Below are 20,003 nucleotides of genomic sequence, written 5' to 3'. Positions count from 1 at the left end.
AATCAAAATACAGCAGAGTGGAGTGGGAAAATCGACCAACATCTCTACCTCTTAGAGAACACTTGTTATTGCTTGTACCCTGAATAGAAATCCGCATAACTGCATGGCAACTCGAAGGCATCGTGGCTTGAGTGATATGGCTTTAGCTCAAATACACTTTTCTGAAGTGAATGCGCTTTTTAACGTTGGAAATATTGATAATATTCTACGTATTTTATAAATTACGCTAAGAAAAAATTAAATCGATGGAATTCAGTATAAAAATATAGGTTTTTCCAGATTTTTAGGTAAGGTTTGTCTACTTTTATATATTTTTTTACAATATATTATATCTGGGTTCAGAAAACTGCATGTGGTTTGATTTTTCTCTCCGCTTTTTGGCTTGTCTATTTAGAACGTTTGAAATGTATGAAAAAATGTATGATGACTTGTTTTTGCATGTGTGATATTTAATGTTTTTATAGTATAGTAAAACCTTGAAAAATTAAATTTCTTAAAAGTATTTTATAGATTTCTAAATGTGTAGAATTTTTATTCCAATTAGGATTATTTTGTTTTGTTTCTGTAATTAAATGTCTTGATTATATATTTTTTCAGTTTTAATATATGTCCTATGGTATAAAACCTATACCTATTTTAATATATGTCCTATGGTATTGAAACATTTGACAGGAAAATAATAGAATATTAATATATTTCGTTTTGGAACATTTGAAATAAACTAAAAACTTTTCGAAGTACTAATACACAGTTTTATAAGATGTTTGATTTCAACCCTAATAGTATTTTCTTCTTATTTTAGAAACATTCATCTCCTCATTTTATATAGAAAAATTAAATTTGTATTTGCAAGTTATTTTTAAATAATATATTTAAGGGAACTGATGTCGCGATATTTACTGTGTGTATTATTTTTATTTATCTAATAAATTTAGAATTACGAATAAAAGGAATGCTTTATGAATTCCAAAATATATTTGTTCTAACTTGCACGTTGTCGCCAACTGTGTGAAAAGTGATATTTCAAAAATATTTTTTTATCTGTTACCAAAAGATGACAAGATGGCAAGTCTTCTGACTTTATGGTATTGGCGATTTGGAATATCGCCAATACGGTATAAAAAGATATCAGTTTGTGTATTAAAATTAAATTTAATTTTAGTATCTGAGTTTTTGCACTGTGAACTACGATATGTAGATGAATTATTAATATATTTATTCAGAATGCCATGAATAGTAGAAAAATTCATAGTTTGACTTGCTCTCATTTTATTGCAGATGAAGATCCCGAAGAGCCTAGATTAGCAGTTCTTACAAACCAACACAAAAACGCCATTCGTGCTTTGAGAAAAGTAAGTGTCCTTTTCTATAACTGATTTTTTGCCTTTTTATATAAATGAAAGTTAATGGATTAAAGGTTGTAATGGACTTTTATGAAAATTATCAACAAATGCAAGAATTAGCTCTGTAGTATACTTTGAAATCCCAAAACCAAGTTAATACCTGCTGCGATAGTGATCAGCAAACTTAACACTCTGTTGTAATTAGATATGTTCGACTATTTTTATTGTGGTAAAAGGCAAAGATCAGCATTAATACTTTACAGGTATTTTATTAAGAAATGACATATAAGTTAATGCAGAGACAAAACATTACTTAACTAACATAAAAACATATAAAAAGATAAATGAATGTGAGCGGTACGTCTTGCTTGTACTTAATGTACATAATTCCCTTAAAAAACTTTTTTAAAGCATCGAATTGTTACACGCATTAAAGATGTGTTAACTCTCTTAACCTGTTCCACGACATCACATGCTATTAAAAACGTAACTGTCCAAGTAATCCATCTTTTAACTTTCGAGATACCGTAACTTCACTTTCTTTTTCAGCGTGTAAACTACGCAGATAGTAGGAGCTTTTAACCTTACTTTTAATAATGGAAGAAAGTCACAGATTAAGTATTTTATCGAGCAATGAGAAGGGTTTGAATTTCTGCTCAACAATAAAATCGATTGTTCAAAATTATACTAAAAAAATTTAAAGAGTTTGATTTTAGGAAAAATTTGTGTTTCAGTTAAATTTTATATCATTAAAAAGACATTTTTTTAATTTTAAAATTGTGGGAAATTTAATTTTTTGCTATGCTTCCTGAAATTATTTTTTAAGAACGACAAAATTCGTTTAATTCTTAATTAATTAAAATTTCATAAAATTGCACCCATGTGTGCAATTTTTATAGAATAACTGAGCCAAACTTGATAGTATTAGATTTAACGAACTGTCCTATGCAGCCCCAACACTCAGAGAAACAAACAAACACATAATTAGCTTTATTATTAACAGACATTCCCAAAATCTTCTTACATTTGGAAGTTGTATTTATTAAATGTTATTACAAAAAAATACATATTTATTAAGGAAAGATGATAAAATATGTTTGATGTTAAAAGTTTTCCCAAACTATTCTATACGCCCTGACATTTCACCCTATTGTAACCGACAGGTTAAGTAGTCTTACTTCGTACACATTGTCTTAAGAGAAATTATAACCTCGAACAAAATATTTCAAGCAAAGAAAGAAGACAGATTTTTCCCTGAGGCGGATGCCAATACAATTTGCTCATTTCTTTTCTCTTAAAAAGCTGTCAAAGTGCCTTTGTGCTAGATGACTCTTCTAACGACCTCCGTTGTTTCTCCTTTCAGATAAAATACTTCGTTGCCAGACGGAAGTTCAAAGAAGCCCTAAAGCCTTATGATGTTAAAGATGTGATAGAGCAGTACTCGGCCGGTCACGTGGATCTTTTGAGCCGAGTTAAAAACTTACAGTGCAGGTAAAAGGAAATTATACGATCTTCTCATATTAATGATGTTTATTGTCTTTATTTGAAATTTTTGTAAACAAGCACTGATGTTTTCAGTCATGAAGCAATCGAAAACTATGCGTTTACGGAAATAATGTTATCTGAGCTTCATTAGAATTTTTAAGTCACAATTCTATTTTCGTCTCTAAATTTTGGTTTCGCCTCCCAAATTATGTTAATTCATTAATGATACTCATCAGAATATTCTTTCGACATGAATTTTTAAAAAGCTCTTAAAATCGATATTTCAGTTAATTTCAGTAAATATTTACTAAATAAATGTTGCAAAGCGTCCTTATAAAAGTTTCCGAAAATCGTAAGATCTTAATTATGCTCGCTATCCAACATTTAAATATTCTATAAATATTCAAAATGGACAGATTTATAACAAAACTTCCTTTTTATTAATCCTTAGCTTATTATAATAATACTTTCAACAATTCAACCTTTTCGTCGCTGCCTACATCTTAAGTAAATTTTGTTCTGCATGATCATATTTAACGTAGTACATCTTGGAAATGTGAACAAGAATTCTATATTGCTAGAGAAGGATTTATATCAATTGGTTTGTAACTAAAGAAAGAACGAAAATAAATGATACAGATTTATGTTTTATTTTGAAAATTCTGTGAAAAATAACTATAAAATCTTCCCCTTTGTTAGGTATTACACGCTTAAATTATTGTTAATGATAAATAATTACCTTTAAAGTGCAACAAAAAGTCTAAGAACTATAGTCGAAATTCTGAATAAAAATTCGCTCATTTCCAATTCAAAGTGGTCACACAGCTGGTGATAGTGCCTTAAGTAGTCAGTTTAAAATTACTAAATTGAATAACCAAAATGTTGTATTGTACTTGTATGTCTAGATGAATTACCTTATAGTAATGATTACCTTTTCTGTGGGTCTATCGTGTAAAAATTCCAATTATAGAGGAATTTAACTGATTAAATTCCGCATATGATGCCTCGTAATCATGAAGAAAAAAAATTCGACTAAGTCGTTATTTACCATGAACATCATTAAGTAAAAAAAAGATTAAAATGTTAAGTTAAATAATTGTTAAATTATGGTTACCAAAACTTGCAATAAATGTGAAAACAAGATATGGTAAATAAAACAGCATCTGCTGCCTGCAGTCCAAATGAATAAGTGCTGCTCTGTAGATATGACATGTTGCCACCCAACAAGCTTTTTAACTGATGGCAACGCTTTATACCACAAAAAACACGAAACGCGGATAGAAAAAAAAACTAAATCGAAATATACAGAATAGTAATCCTTAACAACACAAGCAGACACAGAACTACTAAATAGAACATATCTCAATGTAAACAATTAAAGAACTCGCTCTGCTATCAACACTCCAAAAAAAATGAAGCGGCTTCATTTTTTTGAAGCCTTATAACAGGGTATGGAATTTTCTTGAGGGGTCTTTAGATCTCTATTCTTATTAGAAATGTCGCCATGATATTTGTTCTTTCAGAACTTTCATTTTGTCGCCAAGGCTGACCTGACATCTATTCAATTTCCTATAAGAATGTCTGAATCTTCTTTTCAAAGAAGGCACTAACATTTCAGCAAAGCAATATTATTTATTTCCTTTTTCTAAACCAGATAATTTAATTTGTTGAATTTGAGGTAATTTCTTTTGATAAGTTTTATCTATACCCCATGCATTTTAAAATCGGTACTTTTGTAATATCGAATAAATGAAGACCAATTCGCTCATATAGATTAGCAGTCAATCATTAGCAATTATGGAAGATTTTCGAGAATGTTTTTTGTTACAATTAAAATATTCTATAATTGCTGAATCAACAGAGAACACAATTTCTTCTTTTTATAACCCACCAATAGCCATTATAGGATATTTTTGTAAATAATTTTTATTGCATATGATAACTGAAAGTTCAGAAATATATTAAACCATTAAAATTTATAAATGCAGCTTCATATTGGAGGAAATATCAACAGTTCCGAGAATCCAAATAAATCATGGTAAAATGTTATATAATAAACAACAATAGGAAAACTCCAAATTTACTATTTAGCCGAAATCCTGTTTGAAACCGAGAATGGTATAACAACTATAAAACAACGAATTAATAGATTTAGATGTCTTATACATTTAAAGTTATTATATTCAAGTAGTATTATCTAAAAACAATATAAAATAGAATTTGAAAGTATTTTAGACAGCATTTATTTTGAAGCCAATTAAGATCCAGTGAACTGTAAAAGAAATTTGAGAAGTGAGTGAAAGAGAACTGTCCACAAATCAAGAAATCAAAAAAAGAATGAATGGATACTAGACTGCAAAATTTGTTTTAATCTGTAAGGACGACGTTAGAAACAGTCGTCTTTGATTTGCTAAATGAAATGCGACTATTAGACAGTAAAATAGACTAATTGTTCATGTTTTAGTAGCAAATAAAATAATTAAAATCTCATCGAAAACAATAAAAAATATCACCCATTTAAATTATCTGTTAATTTTGTATACTTTTCTGTATTAAAAAGAAGAAATAAACTTTTTTTAAATTCTGACGAATTTATTAAAGTTCAATGTAATAAAACTCAAACTGGATTGTAGTTCCTCTAAACTCGTATTGCTAGAGTAATTTGCTGTTCAATTCAAACGAATTAGAGATCTGATTTTATGTCAAAGTTATCAAATTTTTTTCATGTTTACAAAGACTAAATTTTGAAATCAAACTTTTACTTATACTTGGCATACAAAAACCCTGAAATTTTGTACAGTGTTGTATTCCTAATTATGCTTCAATAGTTTAATTAATAGTTGCTTTAATTCGGTTTTGAGAGCCACAATCTGATTATGAAAAATCACAAAATTTCATAATAATTAATTTCTTAATTTAATTTTATAATGAATGACATTAAATGAGACTAAATTGTAGAAAATATTAAAATTTCATAAAAACGCCTTTTATTAGTTCTCTAAATATTAGAAAATATCTTTCTTGAAACCTTTAAGTCCAAACGAAATACCCAAAGCAATACTTTAATAAAATTATTCTTCAATCAACAATACCATTAAATAGAAATGTTCTAAGCATTCAATAAAGTTTATAAATGTATTTTAAATCAAACTCCAGGTTATTTCTAATACATTTATTGATACCTCAGGTTTTTATGATTTTACTTTAACCTACAGAGTTTTAATTTAAAAACTCTATTTTTTACCACATTAATTAAAGCCTGATTTTCATAAAAGTTAGCATTTCAAATATAACTTGTTAGCTAAGCAAAAAAAAAAATGTACACTTTTCTCGGTGCCTTTCTACATTGAGTTTACATCTTTTCAACTTCAAATAGAATATGCCCGATTCTAATCTGAATGTTACGAATATTATATCATTTAATCATGTCAAAATAAAGATTTAGAATTTCTTCACTTTCTGAGATGTTAAACGAGAGGGAAGTTAAAGCGAGAAATCTGTAATTTACCAAATATTTCATCATTAAAGAGGAGAAATCGTGCGAACATTTTAATTTAAACAAATATTTAGTCTATATTCCTTAAATTTTGGAAGCCTTATAATCACTGATTTGAGTCAACTATTCAATTTTAGACAAGATCGGAAAGGTGTGAAAATAAATACGATTAATTTAATTGAAATTAGATATTTAATAATCAGTATGCAATTTCAAGACATATTATTTCATATTAACACTATTCTGTACTAAACTTTTTTTATAATTTAGGAGAGTTATACAAATTACATTAGTTCGTGCTAAATTATTAATCTCATGTAAAAAACTGAAGACTTTTTAATGTATTTTTCTTATCTTAATTCTAAAATCAATATAGTTAAATTACAACGGTGAAATGAAAACCAAATTCAGCCACTTCATTCTAATAGATTTCGGTTGTAAAAATATTATCTCAACTTATAGATTTAAAAATATAGATTTTTTTTCTTTGGATTACACTGTGATTAAAAATTTAATCTAAGTAGTGTAATATAAATCAAATATATATCATATTATTGTCTGTTTTGATTGTGCCAAATGCAATAGGTTTAGAAAGCATTACTCTTGTGGGCAATTTTGGTTTTAGTGAGAATAACTTGAGTAGAATCCAAAATAATTTCATAACAATTTTGCTTAGAATTTCTTTCTATTATATAAATCAGATTCAACAAATTAAAAAAAAAAACCTGTTTTTACAATGTGATTACTAATTTGCCTAAATCAAACGCTCTAAACTGAGAACCGTATTTATAGACTGTCAATCCTTTGAAGAATCTAATTCAAAATTTGGCAATAGTCTACATTTTAGATACTAAAACTGTGCATCAACTTCCATTTATCTAAGTCACTGCCTTCTTTTAAATATTGTGTTTATAAGCGTCCAAAAGCACAAACCGACAGATGATCAAACCCTTCACGGATTTTGTTCGAACTTGATACGAATCTACATCTTAAAGCTTGGAAGTTATCTCTTCATTTGTACTAGAACAACTTCCTGCGAATGGATTCCGTCCAAAATTTGAAATCTACAGATTTGATATTAAGTGCATATACCTAATTTCATCTGCCTACCTCAAAGCATTTTTGAGTTATCGTGTTAAAAGAGACAGACAGAATTTCAAAAACGTGTTTTACAAACTCGGGGAGATCTGAAACATGGATACAATATTTTTTATATATATTTCGTATATCAAGAATTAAAAATAGAATATTATGTAAGCTAGCAAGTTGATTTTATAAATATTATCAAGTTACATCATATCGTTTGACTCAACCTAGTCAAAGCTCTGAACACTATTAATAAAATCTTTTTGCTGAGGAATAATCTTTATAATTAAGGATAATATTCGAAAATAAAGTTAAGATAGTTAAGAAAATTAAGAAAATCATCCAAACTTAAATAAAACATATTATTAAAAAATAAACTTAGTTTTATGAGAGTACTAAAACGAAGAGGAAAGATCTCGCTATTACTTTATATACCAAATACCTAATAATAGGGTTATTCTTCTCTCTCCTATTAAAAAAATTATGGATCTTGGATAAATCCGCGGAGGCCAAGCATGATTGAACCATATTTTAAAAAATATACAGGGTGTCTCAAAAACCTTGACCGTGGCTTTTATTCTTTAAATATTGATCATGGACATGTACTGTAAATCACAAAGTTGCGTATAAAAAAAATGTGTAAAATGTTATGAAATCGATTAAAATTTTCAGGGGATTAAACTTCAAAACTACAAAATTTAAATTTTTATACGGACCCAGTGCAAAAAAAATCGCAATGAGTGAAATGTGCCCCATCCTCTAATAAGGTCATGTACAAAATTTCAGCAATTTTTCACATAAAGTCTCAAAGATATGAAACTTCATAAATGCTGACTTAAACCACTTTTCGATGCCTGGATACGAGTTCGCAAAGAGGAAAAATCATGTCGGATGTTCGTGTTTTAGGGGTCGTACACAAATTAACAAAGAAAGAAAGTAATGATTGAATAAATAAACAATAATTTTATTATTTATTGGTTCAAAAGTATTAAAAATGTGTAGAAATAATAACTTAAATGAAAGATTACTTAAAGGAACGATTACATAAGTTTTTTTACAAGTTCATTACCTGCGCTATTTTTAAGTTATATTCTGTAATTCATGATATAAAATTTGAAAGTATTTTTCAGGAAGCATAGATTTTAAAATTTGTATTTAAAACTAAAGATATAAAGCATATTTTATTTCCTTATGATGCATTCTTGTGTCGTGTCATCTGCACTGAAGCTGTAAACATTTGCATTTTAATTTGTGATTGACCCCTCACCAACTTTGTTTTAACATATCTTTGAGAGGTTTCGTGATAAAATTCTGAAAATTTGTGCATGACCTTATTAAAGGATGGGACACATTTTACTCATTGGGAATTGTTTTGTACGGGGTTCAAGTAAAAATTTAAATTTTGTGTTTTTAAAAGTTTAATCCCCTGAAAATTTTAATCTATTTCATAACAATTTACACCTTTTTTTACGCAACTTTGTAATTTACAGTATATGTCTGTGATCAGTATATAAGGAATTAAAGCCACGGTCAAGGTTTTTGTGACACTGTATATATTTACCTGATCCTACCATTTTATTGAATCTATCTTATGATTTTTGCGACTAATCCTTCGTATGCAATTAATGCACAAATATCCGAAAATTTTTATATATTTTGGACGCCTCATTTTCACCCAATTGAAAGCAAAATTTCATCATAGTTGCAGTCGCTATATCACATACTAAATTGTCTTCAATTAAGCCTCACGTTTTTGAATTAAAGTATTTACATGCATGAGAAAGAACAAAAAAAAATAAATGTTTAACCCTTTGACAGATTTGGTTCAAAATTGTATAAGATATTACTTTTTAGATCCTAAATCAGTGCACCAGGTTTTATTTATCTAACTCTTTATGTTATGTAAATATATAGTTCATTTGTGAATGAACAGATCGTCTTAATGTGAGTGGATTTTGTTCAAAACTTTCACAGGATTCTAAAATTTTGATGAAAAATCTATAAACCAAATTTCCTCAAATTTGTCAACGATATTTTTTTAGAGATTACTATACATTGTTTTCTATTGATTTTCTCGAATACAAAGTATTGATAAAAAAATTATTTAAATTATTTTATACTTTTTAGTCTCTAATTTATAATTTATTATTATAAATATTATAGAGTATTATGATTAATTATTTCTCTAATTTTCTACCAGATAGGAATGCTCATATGAAATTAAATTTTAATTAATTAATTAGCTGGTAACTAAATTCTTAAAATGTTGAAATAACATATTATCATAGAGAAATAACAACATAAAATTTCTTAACTTCAATAGAAACTCTATGAATAACTGATTACAAGATTCCACCTTTAGAAACGCGAAACAAATAAAATTATTCAAATTTGCGATGTAACTTATAAAATAATAAATAAATTGAAGCTTATTTGCTATTGAAGGAAGGGAAGTTAAAATTTTGAAATGACAAGAAAAGTTTTTGCACAAAAATGAAGCAAACAAAATTTTTTTCATCTAAAAATACATTACAAAGTGAAAAAGTTAAAGAAGCATTGTTCTGATTTGATGGCTGTTACTCAGTGCAATCTTGGATGGAATTAAATCAATATTCGCATTTGATTGTTCCAATAAGTAATTTTGTCAAAAGGTGGATTTTTTTTTAAATAAAGCGCATGCATTGATACTCGTATCTGTTTATCTTTTTCAGGTTAGATACTATATTAGGTAAAGCTGGGTCCAAATCCATAGATGTATACGAATCGAAAATTAGCTTAGCTTCAAGAATAGTTAAAGTAGAACGAACTGTAAGTATATTTTATTTTTATAACTCTTCTTTATCTACGACCTATAATAATAAACTTTTCATTATCTTATTGTTAATTATGTTTTACGAACTTGTAATATCGATTCCATGTGCAGTTAGTTTCATAGTAAGGAAGAGAATCTACTGATAGCTCTAGCGAATGATGAATGGATGCCCTGTTTTGACGACCGTTTGGAGAAGAATTTAATCACTTTGATACGATACGATACGATTTGATACGAAGATACGATATCCTTCTTGAAGTTTCTATTGCGGAAGTTATAAAAACACGAGAGACAGAGCTAAGGGAGTCAGTCGAGATGAGAGAATTCGCTCGTTGGAATATTGATCTTAAACGCTCTCTCTCTGCTCGTTTCGGGCTGTTAATGAGTTCATGCTTGTATGCTGCTATTTTCTAAAGTGCTATTTTGTGTACCCTTGGTTTGTATTTTTTTTTACCTGTGTTTTATGTTTTTGTGTAGAACAAAGCCCTATTACCGAGCTTGTTGAATTTTTCATGGGGCATCAAACGACTGCCTTTTTTTGTAACAATGTACATAAAATTAAAAATGTGCCCTATTAATTCTTTTAAACCAAATATTTAAAAAAGGTTTTAACTTAGTTTTGAAAAAAAATTAAGAAATACTAATGTTTTCAGATATTACATAAAAAGCCGTCTCAAAAGGAATCAAGATCCGGGATATAATGACCAGTTTCCCCACACAGATTTTTAAAAAAAAATTAGCATATGTTTTCCTTAAAGTTTAACTTTTTAAAAAAAATTAGCATATCTTTTCCTTAAAGTTTAACTTTAAAAAAAAATTCCACTCAGAAGTTTTTAAAAGACTTGTGGATACTTTAATATTATAAATCTTCTTGTCTTTTATCTCAAAATGGAAACATTAAAAAAGTAAAATTTACTGTATAGAGGTCATTTTTTATTAAATTCCCAACTATGAAATTAGAATTGTCTTTTTTTTATTAAAAACTTGATTACCAATGGAGATATCGTAAAGATTACAGTAGTTTCGGGAATTTTTGTATTTGTTAATAAATAGTCAAAAAGTTTGTTGCCAAGGCGAAGAGTCCTTAACCCATTGAGTATCCATTAAACATCCACTAGAGCTATCAGTAAGACTCATCCTTACAAAAAAGCTTAATGCACATCGAAGCTATATTACAGATTCGTAATGATGTTATTTTATTTTTCAATAGGCGATACAAATAAATCAAAACTAAAAGAAACTCATGTGTGAGGTAATGTAATTCTCAAAAAAGTGTTTTTACAAAGATATCTTTCTTTTCCTGGTTTCATGACATAACAAACAAAACTCAGCATATGTTTAGGTGTAAAGACACATTCCGAGCTTAAATCAAAACCATACGATTTAGAAGGGTGAAAGTAATTTTAAATATAAATCCCCATAAAAAAAATGTTCTAACCTTCGAAATTCATTAAAAACGAATCTTGTTTTCCGATTACATTTATAGTATATCTCATAGAATTATGAACCAATTTATTCTTAAGATTCTTAAATCCCTAAGCACAGAAACAAAATAAAGGGATGTAAAGTAAATAGATTGTCGAAAATTCAGAATTAATTTTATTTTTAATATTTTTCTATGACTATTCTATATGAAATATTTTCTAAATTTTTTTGGCTGGATTCTAATTAGTCTTCTAAGATGAAATAAATTATTTAAGATGAAAGATAAATAGTAAATTATCAAACCTGAAGAAAAGCTAACTTTTTCTGAGAATTATTTAAGTTTATTATTAATATTTATTAGTTTATATTTAATATATTTATATATTAGTTTATATTTAAGTTTCGCCTAAAATGATAAAGTTAAAAAATCTATAGAAAAATAGTTTAATTTATTTAAACTTTGGTCGTAAAATTTAAAACTTTAGTTTTTAAAAAATGATTTTTACAAATTTAGAGCATTAATTTTATCAAGTTTATAAAGAATTGTGCACATTTTTTTTATATACTAGCCTGTAATTAAAGCCTTGTTAAAGTTGTTTTTTTTTTAAATAATATTTATTTCACGAAAGAACAAGAAATATTTTTTTTTTGTTTTGATTTGTTAGAAGTTTTTTGATAGTAGGAGTAATAGCAAATCTATCTAAATTACAACAATAAATCAAACAACAACAAATCTATCTAAAGTACAACAATTATAGTTTTTATTATATTAGTACAATTATAGTACTAAATTATAGTTTTAAACTTATTACATAGCAAAAAATTCAGTTTTTTCTAATAACTTCTTGTTCTGCGCAAACCGATTGAAATTTTGCATACATGCACAATGCTAATGGCAGTACATGTTAATATTTTCAGAATATAATTTTTTTTTAATCATTAATTAAATTAAACTAAATTTTAATTTCATACCAGAGACATAACTAGTAATGAGTTTGGGAAACAACAGATCTCAAGATTCAAAAAGTAGAAAATAAGTGAGGTACCTTCCGTTTATTACATTTAAAAATGTACATCTTTTTTTATTTAAATTTGGTATGGACTAATTTATCTATTCCAACTGTTTTTAAATTTACACGATTTAACGATATTTTATATATTCTTCAACTTAACAACTTTACTAGTCCATAGAATAATATGATTTTTTTTTTAAAAAAAAAGCACATTTAAATATAAAATTAAGCTCATTTTACTGTTTGACCATATATAAATGATAATAATTTAATTATTAATATATTTTATGTAAAAACTAGAAGTTTTTAGCGACTAGCTTGTTTGCCAGTTTATTGAGTTCAAGCTACTAAAAGAGGTACTATGGAATGCATTTAAAAAATCATTTTCCTTTGTTATTTGATATGAATATGCAAATTAAAAATTGTATACATCAAAAAATAAAAGAGGGAGCGAAAATTCTCATAAATAGTTAATTATTGATAAAAGCATGCGGTAGAAATGTTTTGATGGAGGAGTTTGAATTTCATCATAACATTTAAAAACATTGTTTCAGAGAATATATTAAATTGAATTAAAACTATTATTAAAATTAAAGGGAAAATGTTGTACTAAAATGAAACTGATATTGTTAAAAAATAATTGTTTCAGTCTTAAGCCAATGCAGAGATTATTGCTATTAGATCATTGATTTGGAAAATATGAATATCAATTTCCATAAGCATGCCATAACGATTATCTCTATGGCTACTGTTAAGCTTACTTTTGGCCTCGCAAACTTTCTATTTGAAGTTTATTTCTTAATTTCTTTCATATATATATAATGACATGGCGAATCATCATCAGAAATTTCTAATAATATTTTGAAACTCCATTAATTTGCTAAGCAAACCGTTAACTTCAGTGCAATAAAAATGTTCCATGAAGCAGTCTGAAATTTGTATGATGGTTTGTTTACATTTGACTGTGGCCTTCCGACAGTAAATTATAAGCGCTATTTCTGCGTCACATGTGTTAGCATTATATATACATATTGAGAGAGATGTCAATCAACTTTGATAAACTACAGGCAAAATTTAAAAAAAAAACTATTTTAAATTATATTTTCATAATAAATATAGGATATTCTTATGGGTTAGCAATACACTCAAAGCAAAATCAAATGTAAAGAAATTGACAAAATCAGTCCATTCGTACAGGCAGGGACTGTGTTATGATTTTATTTCTGAATATCTTCCACAAATGGAAAGCGCAGCGAAGAAAATGGCGTTATTAATGGCGCGTCTTAATGTCATAAGCTTTCATATGAAATATGGAATAAAGATTTCGAAATCAGTGCAGTGGTGGAATGTGGGAGCTGTCGAAAAGTAAGTAGATGATCTCAATTTAAATCAGTTCTTTAAAATTCACGGTGATGTTCATAAAACATTCTTCATATGAAATCAAAATTCAACATAAAGCCTACCGCTATCGGTCAAACAACGGCAGTTTTAATGTATTGGTGAAATATCGGTGCATTTCGTATTAAATTAATCGATTAACCAATAATTAAAATAGAATAGTATCATCAAAGTCACTTAAGTGAATTAAATTTCTAACTTCTAGCATATAGGGGAATAGTGAAAAATATATAGCTAAATATTTCTGTAATAGCATGAATTAAATAGAGTTAAACTTAACTATTTTTAAAAGCATTTTTCTATTTAAGATAACTTTGAAAAAGTTTTACCAATATGAACTATTGAAAATCATCATCTAAATCTTTCATAAAATGCAGATCTCTCGAGTATTTATTTTAATCTTATTAGAATAATTGAATAATTTAATATTTCTGATATTTCCCATGGTCTTACAAAAATCAAATCATTTTTTCGGTGGAAATATTCTGATAGAAATTCAAAGTATAAAAACATAACATCCTTTTTTTATGTATTGTGTTGGGGAATAAAAAAACAAAAAGGGAGGAATGTTGCTTTCTTTCATAAGTCTGCAATATGGAGTGGAAAAAAGGACATTCCTTTAATGGGAAACGAAAAGGGGGGGGAGTAAAAAAGCGAGCTGTACAAAAAGGGGAAAAAATGAACAAAGGTTTAATTCGAATGAAATTCTGGAAGACTTCAAAAGAATACGACTTTAAGTCGGAAAAAAAAAATGCATCTACAAAGGGAATTCTTAAAACAACTGCTGGATCTAAGAAAATTAACTTTGGAATGGGCATATTTTTTTATCTTCTTTTTTTCTCAACTTGAATTTCGGTCATTGGCTATAAAAGCAAAAATATCAAAGCAAGGATTTATTTTCACGAAGAGCGGAAGAATAGGAAATCGTAATCAAGAAAATTATCTTTTATCCTTATCAGAAGCATAATATAAATCAACAATTTTTATGAAATTTTAAAAATTATATACATATCAAGCTTAACCTTTTTATTCAAATATTCATAATTTTCGAATACTATAATGAATTAAATAAACAATTTATATTCTTCATTATTTAATATTTTTCATTCATATGCTTTGCAAATTGTATAAAAAGAAACACGAATCATAAAAGTGAAAAAAAAAATAATCCTCTTGGCAAGCTGGAAGGCAAAGATAGAATCTTTTATATCTAGGTTACAATTTGGCAACATAAATTGTTGATGATAAAACAGTCAAAATTAAAGCTTCGAAATCAATTTTCAGTTCCTAACTTCTAAGATATTGCAGTTATCGAAAAAAACTTTAAAAACAAAAGCTGATCGTCTTAATGTGGCACTAATTGGATTTATTTTTTATATTCAGTATTAAGAAAGTTAAAGCAAATTAAAATTTCAACCCACATCATTATTTCCACCTCCTTGGATCTAGAGGGACCATTTATGAATTCGTCCGAGATTTTTTCATTTCAAAAAGCATATTCCAACAGTGTTAAAATCCAAACAAGATAAACTTTTGAACGTAGGATAGTTTTGAGCTCTAGGACCATGATCGGCGTAAAACTGAAGAAATTTTCCCGAAATCTTGTCATGAGAATCATTGCAATAAATAGTCCACTATAGAAACCGACCTAAAATAGTTCCAATATAAAGAGTTTCTGCACTATTTGCAACTGCTGAAACTTTCTAAACATTTCAAAACAAAACGATAGTTACTAACAAATTACTATTCCTTTTTATTTATCGTCTAATTGCGGCTATTCAATAATAATCAATGCTTCGCATTTAGATGATACATAAGACAAACATATACGTATGATTCATTAATATAAATGCCTCCCTTATTTCAGGATAGCTTTGCACTTTAGAACACATAACTAGGACAACAATTAAAGGCCCAAAGATCATCCCCAACCTTCAAAAATCCACATACGTCCTGAAAATTTCTACTAATAATAAAATTGAAAATGTGGTTGCGCGCACACTGTATAAGACAGGACCAGGATAGGATCCAGGATTACTGAATTTGGCGCAGATATGTTTTGAAGAGATGGAATGCACAGCTTCGATTAAGTTTCTTCAGACTTAAAATTAATGAAATAAAATGTTAGTATTTTTCGTCTACCTTAACAAGGTTGGAATTTGCACTTGGAAGCGATTTTTTTAATAAAGTTTTATATTCGCTACCCTATCAAAAATAAAATATATCTTTGTTGATTGTTAAATAGTTATAAAAGATTTAATGTCATGTTTTCTTTTCTTTCAGTTATCTCTATTTTCATAAAATTTATCTTTATTATTCCTTGTTACTATTTAGGAAATTTAAAATGTGAGGTGGCATCATCTAACTGCTAATTTTTATTCGTCTCATTTTAGAAATGTGCTTTTTTATACTTTATAAACCATTGTGTTTTGAAAGAACTTATTAATTTTATCTAGCCTTGAAAAAAAAAGGCTTTTTACTGTCTAAACTTTGTTTAAATAAAATTCTCTTTAACAACATTAGAAATTAGAGATTAATTTAACTCCTAAAATGGATTTAACGTTTCATTCTACATTTTTTGACTTGTTAATTTTTCAATTTTTTTATTAAATATTAATTCATTGCAGAGAAACGCCACTAAAAATTGCAATTTCCCTATTTAATTTTTTTCATGCTTATAAAAATGAATTAATGTAATCAATATTTCTCTCACTTCCTATTCTAGCCTCTGCTTCAAAATTTTGAGCTAGTGTGGTTTCGATGACAGTACATTATTTTATATTTTCGGAGCCTGCTTATCAGGTTATTGGCTAAGTAATTTAAATTTTTCGTTTTACCAGTGCTGCCATCTGATAGCAAACTTCAAAAACATTATTCAGGATATCCTAATAATTTTGGTAAATAAAATGTAGATTAATAATTAAAAAATTGAATATAATTAGAATAACGAAATTCATTTTTAAGAATAGCAAATAAAGATATTTTTAAATATAATTTGTACCTATTTATTAAAAAATAAACAATTTGATGTAATTTTTTTGGGATCAAGAAGTTCATTTGAGAGTGAAATATTTTTTAATCTAGGTAAAATTATCATTCAAATTAATACCAGAAGTCATTCGAAAGAGAATATTACTCTTTAAACGTTCAACCTCAAAAATGTTTTAAATTATTAGTAATTAGCTTGTTTTAATAATTATAGTATTTGTTTTACAATAGGCTTCTATATATTTAAAATTTCTAATTTAATTGCCATGCATTTTTTCATATTATTAATTAGACATTCATTTGAAATTTAAAATGGGGCCAAAATAATTTTTGTAACTTGATATTTATTATATTTTCAGAAGAAATCATAAAATCGAGCAATTTCCCTCACTGTAATGCATAATTGTGAGTACAAGCATTGACAAATGGTTAATGGTTCGTGTTAGTATCACCTCTTTCCATTGATTCGTAGAAGGCTTGTTGTAAAATAATTTCAACAAGCATTTGGATTGCAAGTATACAAACGCTGTAACGTACTGAGTACAAGTTTTGAACTTCACAAGTGCGCGCAGCTAGTATTTAGTGGATTTATTTATATTATTTATGAGTACAACTTCCAATATCGAACTCAACTTCCAATATGGAATTAATTTAAATTTTAAAAAAATAATGCGTTTGAACAACTTTTGCTTTATCCAGTTTAATCGAAGCTCAAGGATGGGACAAGAAGCCAAAATCATTCGAGTAGATTTTCACCACCACCACCCCTTTCTTTCAAGAATCATTGTATTCTGTCAACGAAAGGTACTTTGGAAACTCCCATGTCGCCTTTTATCAAGACATGTGGCTTTGATCACTTCTCAAGAAAGTCAAGAGGCGCAAGGAGTGCTACATCTGCAGCCTTGGATCAGTAAACAATATCAATTGCAGATGGCATGTTGAGAAAGCTTTCGATTCCATTTTGGCGAAGAGTGTAAAAGATTCCGCTACTTAAATTCTGACTACATTGCAAAAGGAACATGAAGGAAGCTGTGATTAGTCCCAAGCAATTACGATCAGTCTTGAGCAACTTTATAACTTTTATAGGAATGACTAGAGCCGCTCACTTGTAAAAAGTGTCTGTTCTCCAGTTTTATAACAAAGAAAGCTGCTGCATTACATCCCCGGGACTTTCGTTTTCCATAGAGTGATAAGGATATCAATCGGAATATTATTTACTAATTTTAAACATCATATTTAATATTCCTTATTAGTTATTGATAATCTCAAACGTCATATTTATATTACAGGTAGAAGACATCGAAACGAAAGTGGACCAACTCATTGAAATGTACCTGGAGGATAGACACCGTATGTCGAACCTCATCTCTTCATTCAGCACCTCTTCACCTCCACCTCAACCACCGACGCCTACCTCGGTGCCAGCCGTTTCCGGTCCTCCCTCAGGCTCCGCCCACAACAGTAAGCCCCGCACTCATCAACAACTACAGAAAAGTCCCAAGTCCATTCTGGTGGACAACAAGCAGTATAGCGAACCGACGACTCCAGTCGCAAAGAGCTTCGACCGCACCATCCACCGTGGAAACTCCGACCTCAGCCAGCGCTGTAACCTCCACAAAAAGAAAAGAGTCACCGTTAGACACTCCTTAGAAGGTGGATCTGCCACACCAACACTTTTGGCCACTCCTCGAATTGAAATTGACCATGCCCATAATGCCATATCCCGTTCAGCGGACTCGGTGGACCCAGCATCTTCTGAAACGGCTAGCACATTGGGCACCGAACTGGATAGTCTTGAGACCAGCGATCCAGATCTGTTCCAAGAAGAAGACGGAGAGCCCAGACGAATCCGACGAGACTCGGACACAGAAGTCAGTACTGTGACCGTAGTCATGAAGGAAACCCCTTCGCTGTTGAGGCCTTCCTTACAGAACCTTCGGACCTAGAAGGGGGGACAAGCGCACCCTTCTTCACGCAGACTATTACATTTCTGTTCTTTGCCTTCATGTCTTGTTTCATTATATTTCCGTTTTTGAATCTCATTTGTTCCCACCTCGCGGTTTTGCGACGACGAATGTTTATTATGTATATAAAGAGCATTTTTTCATGTGATAGTCCTTCAATTATATAAATTCATCTCCTCCGTTAAGTGTCTTGTTTGTTTCTTTTTTCACATTTTACACAAACAAAATATGATTTCAATAGAACTACAGTAACATTATCAATGGCATTAACTTATAATCTTTCGAAAAAAGAAGTCCAAACTTTTCTCCAAAATATGACATTATTTAAATTACTGCATATAATACTTAATAACGACCATCTTTAGCACAATAAAGCACATTCTTTAAAGGAACTTCCTCTCATATGGTCCTAAATGATTGATCGATCATACAGCGCTTTCATGATCTTGTTATAATGCTCTTGACAATCTTAGTGTGTGTCCAACATTTTAAGAAAGTTATCGTTACTTGTTAAGTATAATAAATTCAGAAATTGAGTTATCTAAGCAGTTGCATAAACACAAGATGGAAGGAAAATAAGAGGGGGGAAAAGCTTAAAAATGATAAAAATTGATAACTAACATTGGGGTATTACAGCTACGATGAAATAATTTAAACTGATTTTAATTGAATTTTAATCTTATGTATTGAGTGGTCTTGAAGAGGTCTTAATACTTGTGAATGTGATTTACTATTGCGTGGATCTTGCCGCGAGATAGGGTATTTGGTACAACTCTCCTATACCATTCCATCTCGAGTCTTGTTTCTCACTTTCTCATTTGCCACGAGAGAGTTAGCATACAATCGGTGGCATAGTGAATTGGAAATCCTTTCTCCCCACTGCTACAGTATGGAGAGTTGGCCAGATGGAATTTGTGTAAGTATGTTGGGAATGGGCCGTGTCCAGTAAAGAACATGACATCCGCTCTGTTCCAGTTGGTCACGTGGAGAGGA

General features: G+C 28.9%; 1 protein-coding gene across 6 annotated transcripts in view; it reads left to right on the top strand.

Moving 5' to 3' along the window:
• Window positions 1-19,176, top strand: part of LOC129969275 (potassium voltage-gated channel subfamily KQT member 4-like) — a 355,767-nt gene extending 336,591 nt beyond the window's left edge. For all 6 annotated transcript variants that reach the window (XM_056083765.1, XM_056083767.1, XM_056083764.1 and 3 more), the window contains 4 exons: window positions 1,279-1,352; window positions 2,707-2,834; window positions 10,122-10,218; window positions 18,336-19,176. In XM_056083765.1, the coding sequence (XP_055939740.1) occupies window positions 1,279-1,352; window positions 2,707-2,834; window positions 10,122-10,218; window positions 18,336-18,992 (956 nt within the window). In that variant the 3' untranslated portion in view covers window positions 18,993-19,176. The remainder of the gene's footprint in view (window positions 1-1,278; window positions 1,353-2,706; window positions 2,835-10,121; window positions 10,219-18,335) is intronic.
• The last annotated feature ends 827 nt before the right edge of the window (window positions 19,177-20,003 follow it).

Source organism: Argiope bruennichi, chromosome 5 (assembly GCF_947563725.1).
Source record: "Argiope bruennichi chromosome 5, qqArgBrue1.1, whole genome shotgun sequence".
Taxonomy (NCBI): domain Eukaryota; kingdom Metazoa; phylum Arthropoda; class Arachnida; order Araneae; family Araneidae; genus Argiope; species Argiope bruennichi.
Note: the sequence above shows the minus strand (reverse complement) of the source record. Positions and strands in the feature narration are given on the sequence as shown.